Genomic DNA, 16,057 nt, shown 5'->3' with positions numbered 1-16,057 from the left:
CTGTTCTTCAGTCACACAGGACAGGGTTAAAGGAGCAGCTGCTTCGGGGACTCTGCCTCACTCAGGCCAGGGGAGGGAGGGGTACGGATGCAGGGCGAGCCTGCGGCGGCAGAGGCTGGCATGACGTTGCAGCAGCCTGAGGCGCACCGTGTGTTCTCCCGGGGAAGTTGTCCCTGGATCACGGGACCCTGGCAGTGGCGGGCTGCACAGGCTCCCGGGAGGGGGGGGGTGTGGATAGTGACCTGTGCTGGCACACAGGCTTCTTGGTGGCAGCAGCAGCCTTAGCGTCTCATGCCCGTCTCTGGGGTCCGCGCTGATAGCCGCGGCTCACGCCCGTCTCTGGAGGTCATTTAGGCGGCGCTCTGAATCCCCTCTCCTTGTGCACCGTGAAACAAAGAGGCAAGAAAAAGTCTCTTGCCTCTTCGGCAGCTGCAGTTTTTCCTGGACTCCTTCCCGGCTAGCTGTGGTACGCTAACCCCTTCAGGCTGTGTTCACGCCGCCAACCCCAGTCCTCTCCCTGCGATCCGACCAAAGCCCGAGCCTCAGCTCCCAGCCCCCGCCCGCCCCAGCAGGTGAGCAGACAAGCCTCTCGGGCTGGTCAGTGCTGCTCGGCACCGATCCTCTGTGCGGGAATCTTTCCGCTTTGCCCTCTGCACCCCTGTGGCTGCGCTCTCCTCCGTGGCTCCGAAGCTTCCCGCCTCTGCCACCCGCAGTCTCCGCCCGCAAAGGGGCTTCCTAGTGTGTGGAAACATTTCTTCCTTCACGGCTCCCTCCCACTGGTGCAGGTCCCGTCCCTATTCTTTTGTCTCTGTTATTTCTTTTTTCTTTTGCCCTACCCAAATACGTGGGCAGTTTCTTGCCTTTTGGGAGGTCTGACATCTTCTGCCAGCGTTCAGTGGTTGTTCTGTAGGAGCAGTTCCACGTGTAGATGTATTTCTAATGTATCTGTGGGAAGGAAGGTGATCTCCGCGTCTTACTCTTCCGCCATCTTGCCCAGACCCCCTCAACTAATCTTAAACAAAGGCATCAAGAATACACAATGTGAAAAGGATAGTCTCTTCAGTAAATTGTCTTGGAGAACTAGATGTCCACATGGAAAAGAATGAAATTTGATCCTTAACTCACACCATACACAAAAGTCAACTCAAAATCGATTAAAGACTTAAATGTAAGACCTGAAACTGTAAAACTTCTGGAAGAAAACATAGAGGAAAAGTTCCTTAAGATTGATCTTGTCAATGATTTTTTTTTGGATCTCACACCAAAAGCAGAGGCAACGAGAGTAGAAATGAAGAAGTAGGGCTACATCAAACTAAATTGTTTCTGCATAGCAAGGGAAACAATCAATAAAATGAAAGGCAGCCTACAGAATGGGAGAAATTATTTGTAAACATAGATCCAATAAGCAGTTAATGTCCAAAATATGTAAGGAACTCTTACAAGTAACAGCCAAAAAAAAGGTTTAAGTTAAAAATGTGAAGTTTTTCTAAAGAAAATGTGTGGCCATCGGATATATGAAAAGATCCTTCACCTCGCTAATTATCAGGGAAATGTAAATCAAAACCACAGTTAACTATCTATCACTACACACCTGTTAGGATGGCTCTTATCAAAAAGTCAAAAGATAATAGATGTTGGTGAGGATGTAGATACACTGGAAACTTGTACACTGTAGGTGGGAATGCAAAATGATGCAGCTGCTATGGGAAACAGTATGGAGGTTCTTCAAAAAATAAAAATAGAACTACCATATGATTCAGCCATCCCACTTCTGGGTATTTATCCAAGAGAACTGAAATCAGGATCTCAAAGACACATTAGTACTCCCATGTTTATAGCAGCACTATTCGTAATAGCCAAGATATGGAAACAGCATGTGTCCATTGATGGATGAATAAATAAAGAAAATGTATAATGGAATACTATTCAGCCTTAAATAAGAAGGAAGTTCTGCAATATGCAACAACATGGATGAACCTGGAGGACATTATGCTAAGTGAAAGAAGCCAGTCACAGAAGGACAAATACTATGTGATTCCACTTATATGTGGTATCTACAGTAGTCATATTCATAGCATCAAAGAATGGAATGGTTTCCAGAGGCAAGGGAAATGGTGAAGTGGGGAGTTATAAATTAGCAAGCATAAAGTTTTAATGAAGAAAGATGAGTAAATAATAGAGATCTGCTCTACAATATTGTACCTATAGTCAACAATGCTGTTATTATGCACTTTAAAAAATTGTCAAGAGGGTGATCTCATGTTAAGTATTCTTACCGCAATATAAAAAAATTAATAAATTTTTTTTTAAAAAAAGACTGAAGATGGACTTCCCTGGTGGCGCAAAGGTTAAGAATCCGCCTGCCAACACAGGGGACATGGGTTCAAGCCCTGGTCCGGGAAGATCCCACATGCCATGTAGCAACTACACCCATGCACCACAACTACTGAGCCTGTGCTCTAGGGCCTGTGAGCCACAGCTGCTGAGCCCCTGTGTGCCACAACTACTGAAGCCCTCAGGCCTAGAGCCTGTGCTCCACAACAAGAGACGCCACCATTATGAGAAGCCCGCGCACTGTAACAAAGAGTAGCCCCCACTCTCTGCAACTAGAGAAAGCCTGCGCGCAGCAATGGAGACCCAATGCAGCCAAAAAAAAAAGACCGAAAATGAATTAACTAAGCATCAACTCAAGAAGAGAAAGATTAGCTCAACAAAGAATGCCCAAAGAAAGTAGAAGAAAGGAAAGATTAAAGTGCAGCTATCAATTATACAGAATTCAAAAGAATAAAAGAGAAGACTCAAGCTCTGGTTGTTTAAAAAGTGCTGACAAGATAAATGAGGGGAAAAAGGTATAAACAAATTAAGAGTAAAAGAAACATAATGAGAAATGTAGTAGATGCACTAGAATTCTTTTTTTTGTATTCTCACTTTTATTATTTACAAATTTGAAACTTATTACAAGAAAAATTCTAAGTTTGTTTCATGATGAATTGTAGAAAATAAGCAACAAATTTGTATTTGTGCAAAACTTATATAGAATGCTTCTACATGATTCATAATTTTCTATCAATTTTACTACTCATTTATGTTTTTGTTAAATAATATTTTCAATTTTTTGTTTTTTAATTATGAGAAATTTCCAATTTAGAGAAAAAATGAAATACCTATATACTCATTGCCTGGACTTAGCGGACATTAACATTTTATTCTATTTGCTTCTGGTTGCTTCATTTTTTTAAGAAGTATAGTTGATTTACAATATTTTATTAGTTTTAGGTATACAACATAGTGATTCAGTATTTTTATAGGTAACAGTCCTTTTAAATTACTATAAAATATTAGCTATAGTCCATGTGCTGTATAATATATCCTTGTAGCTTATTTACTTTACACATAGTAGTTTGTACCTCTTTAGAATTCTTAAATATTTGACAAAATTGGAAAATCCTCCCTTAAGCAAACTTTCCAAAAAAGGAGAACATTCTATATTTCGCTTTATGAGGCTGTTTTAATCTTGATGTCAAAAACAGACAAAGACAAAAGTAGAAATGGAAGTTGTAGAGCAATCTCATCTGTAAACACATATATGAACCAATCTTAACAATTATTAATAAACTGAATGCAACAACATACTTTAAAGAAAAAAATCTTATGACGTGAACCCAGAATGCAAATATGGTTTATCATTAATTAAATCCATTAATACAACCTACTCAATTCACATATTTAAAAAGAAAAACCTTATGTTTACCTCAGTATACAGAAAAGCCTTTGATAAAATTCAACACCACTTCAGGTTTAACAACAACAACAACAAAAATTCTCTTCATTAACTGGTAACAGAAGGAAAACAATTTTTTGTTACCTTTCAATGGTCTCTACCAAAAAAATGCATATATGTTTGACTTTATAGTCAAATAGTAGACTCATTCTCTTTAAAATTAGAAAAAAAGTCACGATAATGCCTTCTATTCAATATTATACCTGTCCTAGCCAGCATAATAAAAGAAGACATAAGGATTAGAAATAGAGAAAGAAATAGAAAGCTATCATACACACACACACAAACACGAGGAAGTACACTAAATTTGAAGTGAAATGCAAAACAATGCCTTGCCCAAGGATATAGAGCTGGTGAGGAGCAGAGCCAGGAATTCACATTTCATTTGGGTCCAAAGTCTGGAGTCAACAACTTCTAATCTACTGTCTAGTGACCCACTTCAACTGTAATACAAAATGCAGTATTATTCCTCATAAATTTCCTTGCCAAAGTATTACCCAAATTAATATATATGTGTGTGTGTGTGTGTGTGTATATATATATTAGCAACATTTCAAAATCTTCCTTTAGATTTTGTTCTTCCTGTTTTTAGATTTTTTCCACTCTTTCAATATGATAAACAGTGCACAGTGAATATTCTTGGTCTTTGTATGTATAAGTTAGTCGCTTTAAAAAATTTTTTTTAATTTTTATATTTTATAATTAATTTTTATTGGAGTACAGATGCTTTACAATGTTGTATTAGTTTCTGCTGTATAGCAAAGTGAATCAGCTATACATATACATATGTCCCCTCTTTTTTGGATTTCCTTCCCATTTAGGTCACCACAGAGCACTGAGTAGAGTTCCCTGAGCTATACAGTGTGTTCTCATCAGTTATCTATTTTATACATAGTATCAATAGTGTATATATGTCAATCCCAATCTCCCAATTCATTCCACCCCCACTTGCCCCCTTGGTGTCCATACGTTTGTTCACTATGTCTGTGTCTCTATTTCTGTTTTGCAAATAAGATCATATATACCATTTTTCTAGATTCCACATATATGCGTTAATATACGATATTTGTTATTCTCTTTCTGACTTAGTTCACTCTGTATGACACTCTCTAGGTCCATCCACATCTCTACAAATGACCCAATTTCATTTCTTTTTGTGGCTGAGTAATATTCCATTTTATATATGTACCACATCTTCTTTATTCCTCTGTTGATGGACACTTAGGTTGCTTCCATGTCCTGTCTATTGTAAATAGAGCTGCAATGAACATTTTGGTACATGACTCTTTTTGAATTATCGTTTTCTCAGGGTATATGCCCAGTAGTGGGATTGCTGGGTCGTATGGTAGTTCTATTTTTAGTTTTTTAAGGAACCTCCATACTGTTCTCCATAGTGGCTGTATCAATTTACATTCCCACAAACAGCATAGGAGGGTTCCCTTTTCTCCACACCCTCTCCAGCATTTATTGTTTGTAGACTTGTTAATGATGGCCATTCTGACTGGTGCGAGGTGATACCTGGTTGTAGTTTTGATCTTCATTTCTCTAATAATTAGTAATGTTGAGCATTTTTTCATGTGTTTGTTGGCCATCTGTATGTCTTCTTTGGAGAAATGTCTATTAAGGTCTTCCGCCCATTATTTGATTGAGCTGCTTGTATATTTTGGAGATTAATTCTTTGTCAGTTGCTTCATTTGCAAATATTTTCTCCCATTCTGAGGGTAGTCTTTTCGTCTTGCTTATGGTTTCCTTTGCTGTGCAAAGCTTTTAATTAGGTCCCATTTGTTTATTTTTGTTTTTGTTTTCATTATTCCAGGAGGTGGATCGAAGAAGATCTTGCTGCAATTTATGTCAAAGAGTGTTGTGCCTATGTTTTCCTCTAAGAGTTTTATAGTGTCTGGCCTTACATTCAGGTCTTTAATCCATTTTGAGTTTATTTTTGTGTATGGTGTTAGGGAGTGTTCTAATTTCATTCTTTAACGTGGAGCTGTCCAGTTTTCTGAGCATCACTTATCGAAGAGGCTGTTTTTTCTCCGTTGTATATTCTTGCCTCCTTTGTCATAGCTTAGGTGACCATAGGTGCCTGGGTTTATCTCTGGGCTTTCTATCCTGTTCCATTGATCTATATTTCTGTTTTTGTGCCAGTACCATGCTGTCTTGATTACTGTAGCTTTGTAGTATAGTCTTAAGTCAGGGAGCCTGATTCCTCCAGCTCCGTTTTTCTTTCTCAAGATTGCTTTGGCTATTTGGGGTCTTTTGCGTTTCCATAAATATCGTAAAATTTTCTGTTCTAGTTTTGTGGAAAATGCCATTGGTAATTTGATAGGGATTGCATTGTTTCTGTAGATTGTTTTTGGTAGTATAGTTATTTTCACAAAATTAATTCTTCCAATCCAAGAACATGGTATATCTCTCCCTCTGTTTCTGTCATCTTTGATTTCTTTCATCGGCATCTTATAATTTTCTGAGTACAGGTCTTTTGCCTCCTCAGGTAGGTTTATTCCTGGGTATTTTATTCTTTTTGTTGCAATCGTAAATAGGATTGTTTTCTTAATTTCTCTTTTTGATCTTTCATTGTTAGTGTATAAGCATGCAATAGATTTTTATGTATTAATTTTGTATCCTGCAACTTTACTAAATTTATTGATTAGCTCTAGTAGTTTTCTGGTAGCATCTTTAGGGCTTTCTGTGTATATAGTACCATGTCATCTGCAAACAGTGACAGTTGTACTTCTTCTTTTCCAATTTGGGTTCCTTTTATTTCTTTTTCTTTTCTGATTGCCATGGCTAGCACTTACAAGACTATGTTGAATAACAGTCGTGAAAGTGGATACCCTTGTCTTGTTCCTGATCTTAGAGGAAATGCTTTCAGTTTTTCACCATTGAGAATAACGTTTGCTGTGGGTTTTCCATATGTGGCCTTATATTATGTTGAGCTAGGTTCCCTCTCTGCCTACTTTCTGGAGAGTTTTTATCATATATCAGTGTTGAATTTTGTTGAAAGCTTTTTCTGCATCTATTGAGATGATCATATGGTTTTTATTCTTCAATTTGTTAATATGGTGTATCACATTGATCGATTTGCATATATTGAAGAATCCTTGCATCCCTGGGATAAATCCCACTTGATCATGGTGTATGATCCTTTTAATGTGTTGTTGGATTCTGTTTGCTGGTGTTTTGTTGAGGGTTTTTGTGTCTATGTTCATCAGTGATATTGGCCTGCAGTTTTCCTTTTTGTGATATCTTTGTCTGGTTTTGGTATCAGGGTGATGGTGGCCTCATAGAATGAGTATGGGAGTGTTGCACCCTCTGCAATTGTTTGGAACAGTTTGAGCAGGATAGGCTTTAGCTCTTCTCTAAATGATTGATAGAATTCGCCTGGAAAGCCATCTGGTGCTGGACTTTCGTTTGTTGGAAGATTTTTAATTACAGTTTCAATTTCATTACTTCTGATTGGTCAGTTCATATTTTCTGTTTCTTCTTGATACAGTGTTCAAGGTTGTACTTTTCTAAGAATTTGTCCATTTCTTCCAGGTTGTTCATTTTACTAGCATATAGTTGCTTGTAGAAGTCTCTTATAATTCCTTGTATTTCTGTGATGTCAGTTGTAACTTCTCCTTTTTCATTTCTAATTTTTTTGATTTGAGTCCTCTCCCTTCTTTTCTTGATGAGTCTGGCTAAAGGTTTATCAATTTTGTTTATCTTCTCAAATAACCAGCATTTAGTTTTATTCATCTTTGCTATTGCTTTCTTCATTAGGTTAGTTTCTTTTATTTTCTTTGTATACATTCAAATGAGTGGGATTAATAGGTCAAAAATTGTGGCTATGGCTATTGAAATATATTGGCAAATTTTATTCTAAAGTGATTTGTAGTGATCATGGAAAGGTATATGATTATAAGTGTGTTTCTAATTATACAATTAACTCTTGGATTAAGAGCTTCTTTAAATGGTGCTTATATTCGATAGTGGTTGTTCTACTAATTTATTAATATGGTATATGTAAGTCTTTTTTTAAAAAACTAGGTTTTGTATTACAAAATAAGTTGCTGATAGTTTTATTTGTATTTTAGCTATATTACTTATTTTTTAGTATACATGTAACTATTATTATTGAAGCTAGAAGTCAGGGGCTAACTCATATAATTCTAACGTTTTATATGTTTAAAATTTTCATGATAAAAACCCTCTGAGAAATTTTTTTCAAATCACTTGAATTAATAATGGTTAAAAGGTAAAGCTATATAAGCAAAAGAGTCCTTTAATTTTTTAAAAATAAATTTCAAATTTTCACGTGGTGAAATATTTTGCTGCCTTTGGTTTTCCCCAGAATTAGAAAAGGGGATCAAGTCACACTATGTCCACCATATACCGAAGAGGCAGTACAGCCTAGTGGATAAGTCCATACAATTAGGGAGAAAACTGCCTGCATTTAAATCCCAGCTCTGTCACATAGTAGCTCTGGGACTTCAAATAAATTACTTTACTTTTCTAAGCTTTCCTTTTCTCTCCAAAAGTGCTCATACTGAGGTTGTTGGGAAGACTATATAAGCTGTGTGCATAAGGTACTTAGAATAGTATTTGGCTCATAGTCAGCACTGAATAAGACTTAGCTGTTATTATGGCAAAAGTACTGGATATATATTAGATATGTACTGACTGGTAATAGAATAGATATTATAGTAAACCTCTACTCCACTTCTGCTCCATCATACTTTTCTTATTTTTAATTTTGGAGCATTTTATAACCAGAGTGATTGATGTTTCTGTTTTGTTCCTTCGTTTCTGGGTAGGTGGAAACATAACATGTTCAACATGTACAGAGAAGAGGTGGGCAAAAAAGATATAAAAGAGCTACTTCTCGGATTTTGGCTTGAACTTTCTCTCCTTATACACTCAAATCGTATTCTTTTATTTTCCTGTTATTTATTTTCCAGATTAAATGCATTTATGGAAAAAGGAAAATTGAATAGTAAGATGATAGCAGAATATTGTAATACGGCAGTGGATTCCTCAGTGGAAAGCAACATGTATGTAAACAAAGTGTGGGTTCAGTGTGAGAATGAAAGTTGTTTGAAATGGAGATTTTTGTCAAGTGAGGATGCAGCCAGAGTTGATCACAATGAACCATGGTACTGCTTCATGAACACTGATTTAAGGTACAATAAGTGCTCTGTCTCTGAAGAAGACTTTCCTGAAGAGTCTCAGCTTCATCAAAGTGGATTTAAGATCGTCTATTCACAGCTCCCTCTTGGAAGCCTGGTTTTGGTAAAATTACAGACTTGGCCAAGGTAAGATTTTTGTTGCTGTTTTATAATAAACTATTGAGGTATAGTCTTGCTAAGTTTATTAACTTTCAAAACTTTTCAAAGAATCAACTTCTTCCCTATTGTTGTCTAACTTCTTATTTATTATTTTTTGATCTCATTGTTATTCTTTCCCTGACTTCTTTGGGTTTAATTCTTCTTTTTCTAGTTTCTTAAACTGGAAACTTAGATAACTGACTCATATCTGTTTCCCTCCTTATATGAGCAATTAAAGCTATGAATTTCTCTTATTAAGTACTTCTTCAGTTATATCTCACAAATTTTAATATGTTGTATTTTATTACTATTCAGTTTGTGATTTCTTCTTTGAAATGAGTTATTAGAAGTGTGTTTTTAAATTATAAAATATGCAGGATTCTAAAAATGTCTTATTGTTATTGATTCCTAATTTAACTGTTGTAGTCTGTTTCATTGAATCTTGATTTATGGCACAGGATGACCTATCCTGAAAAAAATTTATATTCTGTAACTGTTGCCTAGATGCCTAAAAGAGTTTTTTCTTTTTCTTTAGATATTTGTATATTTACTGCTGTATGGCTCAGTTTTTCCTGTTCTGAGTTTATTTCCCAAGTATGCAATGTGCATTTTCAGGGTATGGTTTCAAATTTTTTATTTCAATAACATTTTTTTTTAAAATTTTAAGCAGTTTATTCAGTTGCATTGCTTTGATTTTATTTTGGGACTTCTGTAGTACTGATAGTGAATCTTCTTTGGTTAGCTTTGGTATTACTTTTTTCTTCCACTGTTATCATCTTTTCATTTTTTTAATTTAAATATTTTTCCCTTTCCATCTTTTATTTTTCTGAAGGAGTTACAAATTGAGCTTATTTTTTCTGTGTTCCTTCCAGTTTAGTCTTTATTGAAAACTTTATAATTTCTTTCATGAGTTTCGATGCCTCTCTTTTTATTTTTCTTAATTTTTAAATTATTTTAAACATCTTTACTGGAGTATAATTGCTTTACAATGTTGTGTTAGTTTTTGCTGTATAACAAAGTAAATCAGCTCTATGTATACATATATCCCCATATGCACTCCCTCTCGCGTCTCCCTCCCATCCTCCATATCCCACCCCTCTAGGTGCTAACAAAGCACCAGGGTGATCTCCCTGTGCTGTGCGGCTGCTTCCCACTAGCTACCTATTTTACATTTGGTAGTGTATATATGTCAGTGCCACTCTCTCACTTCTTCCTAGCTTACCCTTCCCCCTCCCCATGTCCTCACGTCCATTCTCTATGTCTGCATCTTTATTCCTGTCCTGCCCTTAGATTGTTCAGAACCTTTTTTTTTTTTTTTAAGATTCTGTATATATGTGTTAGCATGCGATATTTGTTTTTCTTTTTCTGACTTACTTCACTCTGTATGACAGACTCTAGGTCCATCCACCTCACTACAAATAACTCAATTTTGTTTCTTTTTATAGCTGAGTAATATTCCATTGTATATATGTGTGCCACATCTTCTTTATCCATTCATCTGTCAGTAGACACTTAGGTTACTTCCATGTCTTGCTTATTGTAAATAGTGCTGAAATGGACATCGTGGTATATGACTCTTTCTGAATTATGGTTTTCTCAGGGTATATGCCCAGTAGTGGTGGGATTGCTGGGTCATATGGTACTTCTATTTTTAGTTTTTTAAGGAACCTCCATACTGTTCTCCATAGTGGCTGTATCAGTTTACATTCCCACCAACAGTGCAAGAGGGTTCCTTTTTCTCCACACCCTCTCCAGCACTTATTGTTTATAGATTTTTTGATGATGGCCAATCTGACTGGTGTGAGGCGATACCTCATTGTAGTTTTCATTTGCATTTCTCTCATGATTAGTGATGTTGAGCATCCTTTCATGTGTTTGTTGGCCATCTGTATATCATCTTTGGAGAAATGTCTGTTTAGGTCTTCTGCCCATTTTTGTATTGGGTTGCTTGTTTTTTTGATATTGAGTTGGATGAGCTGCTTGTAAATTTTGGAGATTAATCCTTTGTCAGTTGCTTCGTTTGCAAATATTTTCTCCCATTCTGAGGGTTGTCTTTTCGTCTTGTTTATGGTTTCCTTTGCTGTGCAAAAGCTTTTAAGTCTCATAAGGTCCCACTTGTTTATTTTTGTTTTATTTCCATTTCTTTAGGAGGTTGGTCAAAACGGATGTTGCTGTGATTTATGTCAAAGAGTGTTCTTCCTATGTTTTCCCCTAAGAGTTTCATAGTGTCTAGCCTTACATTTACGTCTTTAATCCATTTAGAGTTTATTTTTGTGTATGGTGTTAGGGAGTAGGGAGTGTTCTGTTTTCATTCTTTTACATGTAGCTGTCCAGTTTTTCCAGCACCACTTATTGAAAGGACTGTCTTTTCTCCATTGTATATTCTTGCCTCCTTTCTCAAACATAAGGTGACTGTATGTGCATGGGTTTATCTCTGGGCTTTCTATCCTGTTCCATGGATCTATATTTCTGTTTTTGTGCCAGTACCATACTGTCTTGATTACTGTAGCTTTGTATTATAATCTGAAGTCAGGAAGCCTGATTCCTCCAGCTCCATTTTTCTTTCTCAAGATTGCTTTGACTATTTGGGGTTTTTTCTGTTTCCATATAAATTGTGAAATTTTCTGTTCTAGTTCTGTGAAAAATGCCATTGGTAGTTTGATAAGAATTGCATTGAATCTGTAGATTGCTTTGTGTAGTATAGTCATTTTCACAGTATTGATTCTTCCAATCCAAGAATATGGTATATCTCTGCATCTGTTTTTATCATCTTTAATTTCTTTCATCAGTTCCTTATAATTTTCTGCATACAGGTCTTTTGTCTCCTTAAGTAGGTTTATTCCTAGGTATTTTATTCTTTTTGTTGCAGTGGTAAATGGGAGTGTTTCCTTAATTTCTCTTTCAGATTTTTCATCATTACTGTACAGGAATGCAAGAGATTTCTGTGCATCAATTTGTATCCTGCTACTTTACCAGATTCGTTGATTAGCTCTAGTAGTTTTCTGGTAGCATCTTTAGGATTCTCTATGCATAGTACCATGTCATCTGCACACAGTGACAGCTTTACTTCTTCTTTGACGATTTGGATTCTTTTTATTTCTTTTTCTTCTCTGATTGCTGTGGCTAAAACTTCCAAAACTATGTTGAATAATAGTGGTGAGAGTGGGCAACCTTGTATTGTTCCTTATCTTAGTGGATATGGTTTCAGTTTTTCACCATTGAGAACAATGTTGGCTGTGGGTTTGTCATATATGGCCTTTATTAGGTTGAGGTAAGTCCCCTGTTTTCCTACTTTCTGGAGGGTTTTTATCATAAATAGGTGTAAGCTTTTGTTGAAAGCTTTTTTGGCATCTATTGAGTGTTTCATATGGTTTTTCTTCTTCAGTTTGTTAATATGGTGTATCACATTGATTGATTTGCGTATATCGAAGAATCCTTGCATTCCTGGGATAAACCCCACTTGATCATATTGTATGATCCTTTTAATGTGCTGTTGGAATCTGTTTGCTAGTATTTTGTTGAGAATTTTTGCATCTATGTTCATTAGTGATATTGGCCTGTAGTTTTCTTTTTTTGTGACATCTTTGTCTGGTTTTGGTATCAGGGTGATGATGGTGGCCTCAGAGAATGAGTTTGGTAGTGTTCCTCCCCCTGCTATATTTTGGAAGAGTTTGAGTAGGATAGGTGTTAGCTCTTCTCTAAATGTTTGATAGATTTCGCCTGGGAAGCCATGTGGTCCTCAGCTTTTGTTTGTTGGAAGATTTTAAATCAGTCTCAATTTCAGTGCTTTTTTTTTTTTAATTTTTATTTATTTATTTATTTATTTATGGCTGTGTTGGGTCTTCGTTTCTGTGCGAGGGCTTTCTCTAGTTGCGGCAAGCGGGGGCCACTCTTCATCGCGGTGCGCAGGCCTCTCACTATCGCGGCCTCTCTTGTTGCGGAGCACAGGCTCCAGACGCGCAGGCTCAGTAATTGTGGCTCACGAGCCTAGCTGCTCCGCGGCATGTGGGATCTTCCCAGACCAGGACTCGAACCCATGTCCCCTGCATTAGCAGGCAGTTTCTCAACCACTGCACCACCAGGGAAGCCCCAATTTCAGTGCTTTTGATTGGTCTGTTTATATTTTCTATTTCTTCCTGGTTCAGTCTCAGAAGGTTGTGCTTTTCTAAGAATTTGTCCGTTTCTTCCAGGTTGTCTATTTTTTTTGGCATATTGTTGCTTGTAGTGATCTCTTATGATCCTTTGTATTTCTGCAGTGTCAGTTGTTACTTCTCCTTTTTCATTTCTAATTCTGTTGATTTCAGTCTTCTCCCTTTTTTTCTTGGCTGGCTAATGGTTTATCAATTTTGTTTATCTTCTCAAAGAACCAGCTTTTAGTTTTATTGATCTTTGCTATCATTTCCTTCATTTCTTTTTCATTTATTTCTGATCTGATCTCTTTGATTTTTTTCCTTCTGCTAACTTTGGGGTTTTTTGTTCTTTTTTCTCTAATTGCTTTAGGTGTAAAGTTAGGTTGTTTATTTGAGATGTTTCTTGTTTCTTGAGGTAGGATTGTATTGCTATAAACTTCCCTCTTAGAACTGCTTTTGCTGCATCCCATAGGTTTTAGGTCGTCGTGTTTTCATTGTCATTTGTTTCTGGGTATTTTTTGCTTTCCTCTTTGATTTCTTCAGTGATCTCTTGGTTATTTAATAGCATATTGTTTAGCTTCCATGTGTTTGTATGTTTTACAGTTTTTTTTCTGTAGTTGATTTCTAGTCTCATAGCGTTTTGGTCGGAGAAGATACTTGATACAATTTCGATTTTCTTAAATTTACCAAGGCTTGATTTGTGGCTCAAGGTATGATCTATCCTGAATAATGTTCCATGAGCACTTGAGAAGAAAGTTTATTTTGTTGTTTTGGATGGATTGTCCTATAAGTATCAATTAAGTCCATCTTGTTTAATGTATCACTTAAAGCTTGTGTTTCCTTATTTATTTTCATTTTGGATGATCTGTCATTGGTGAAAGTGGGGTGTTAAAGTCCCCTACTATGATTGTATTACTGTCGATTTCCCCTTTTATGGCTGTTAGCATTTGCCTTATGTATTGAGGTGCTCCTATTTTTGGTTCATAAATATTTACACTTGTTATATCTTTTTCTTGGATTGAACCCTTGATAATTATGTAGTGTCCTTCTTTGTCTCTTGTAATAGTCTTTATTTTAAAGTCTGTTTTTCTGATATGAGAGTTGCTCCTCCAGCTGTCATTTGATTTCCATTTGCTTGGAATATCTTTTTCCATCTTCTCACTTTCTTTCAGTCTGTATGTGTCCCTAGGTCTGAAGTGGATCTCTTGTAGACAGCATATATACGGGTCTTTTTTTTGTATCCATAAGCCAGTCTGTTCCTTTTGGTTGGAGCATTTCATCCATTTACATTTAAGGTAATTATCGATATGCATGTTCTTATTACCATTTTCTTAATTGTTTTGGGCTTGTTATTGTAGGTGTTTTCCTTCTCTTTTCTTTCCTGCCTAGAGAAGTTCCTTTAGCATTTGTTGTAAAGCTGGTCTGGTGGTGCTGAATTCTCTTAGCTTTTGTTTGTCTGTATAGGTTTTAATTTCTCCGTCGAATCTGAATGACATCCGTGCTGAGTAGAGTAATCTTTGTTGTAGGTTTTTCCTTTCATCACTTTAGATACATCATGCCACTCCCTTCTGGCTTGCAGAGTTTCTGCTGAAAGATCAGCTGTTAACCTTATGGCAATTCCCTTGCATGTTATTCGTTGCTTTTCCCTTGCTGCTTTTAATATGTTTTCTTTGTATTTAATTTTTGATGGTTTGATTAATATGTGTCTTGGCGTGTTTCTCCTTAGATTTATCCTGTATGGGACTCTCTGCTCTTCCTGGACTTGACTGACTATTTCCTTTCCCATATTAGGGAAGTTTTCAATGATAATCTCTTCAAATATTTTCTCAGTCCCTTTCTTTTTTCTTCTTCTTCCTGGACCCGTATAATTTGAATGTTGATGCGTTTAATGTTGTCCCAGAGGTCTCTGAGACTGTCCTCAATTCTTCTCATTCTTTTTTCTTTAGCCTGCTCTTCAGTAGTTATTTCCACTATTTTATTTTCCAGGTCACTTATCAGTTATGCTGCTATTGATGACTTGTAGAGAATTTTTAAGTTCATTTATTGTGTTGTTCATCATTGTTTATTTGTTCCTTAGTGCTTCTAGGTCCTTGTTAAACGTTTCTTGTGGTTTCTCCATTCTGTTTCCAAGATTTTGGATCATCTTTACTATCATTACTCTGAATTCTTTTTCATGTAGCTATTTCCTTTCATTTCTTTGGTCTTGTCAGATTTTACTTTGCTCCTTCATCTGCTGCGTATTTCTCTGTCTTCTCGTTTTGCTTAACTTACTGTGTTTGGCATCTCCTTTTCACAGCCTGCACGTTCATAGTTCCTGTTGTTTTTGGTGTCTGCCCCCAGTGGGTAAAGTTGGTTCAGTGGGTTGTGTAGGCTTCCTGGTTGAGGGGACTGGTGCTTGTGTTCTGGTGGATGAGGCTGGATCTTGTCTTTCTGGAGGGGAGGATCGCATCCAATTGTGTGTTTTGGGGTGTCTGTGGACTTAGTATGTTTTTAGGCAGCCTCTCTGCTAATGAGTGGGGTTGTGTTCCTGTGTTGTTAGTTGTTTGGCATGGGCTGTCCAGCACTGGAGCTTGCTGGTCGTTGAGTGGAGCTGGGTCTTAGCATTGAGACAGAGATCTCTGGGAGAGCTCTCACCAATTGATATTACATGGAGCTAGGAGGTCTCCAGTAGTCCAATGTACTGAACTCGGCTCTCCCACCTCAGAGGCTCAGTACTGACACCCAGCTGGAGCACCAAGATCCTGTCAGCCACACAGCTCAGAAGAAAAGGGAGAAAAGAAAGAAAGAAAGAAAAAAGTAAAATACAATAAATAAGTTATTAAAGTAAAAATAAAACAATA

General features: G+C 36.7%; 1 protein-coding gene across 1 annotated transcript in view; it reads left to right on the top strand.

Moving 5' to 3' along the window:
• The window catches only part of ZCWPW2 (zinc finger CW-type and PWWP domain containing 2), a 139,336-nt gene that overhangs the window by 52,096 nt on the left and 71,183 nt on the right, over positions 1–16,057 (top strand). The window contains exon 2 of the mRNA XM_068558330.1: positions 8,722–9,075. Coding sequence (XP_068414431.1) covers positions 8,735–9,075 — 341 coding nt within the window. The 5' untranslated portion in view covers positions 8,722–8,734. The remainder of the gene's footprint in view (positions 1–8,721; positions 9,076–16,057) is intronic.

This window comes from Eschrichtius robustus, chromosome 12 (assembly GCF_028021215.1).
Source record: "Eschrichtius robustus isolate mEscRob2 chromosome 12, mEscRob2.pri, whole genome shotgun sequence".
Taxonomy (NCBI): Eukaryota; Metazoa; Chordata; class Mammalia; order Artiodactyla; family Eschrichtiidae; genus Eschrichtius; species Eschrichtius robustus.
Note: the sequence above shows the minus strand (reverse complement) of the source record. Positions and strands in the feature narration are given on the sequence as shown.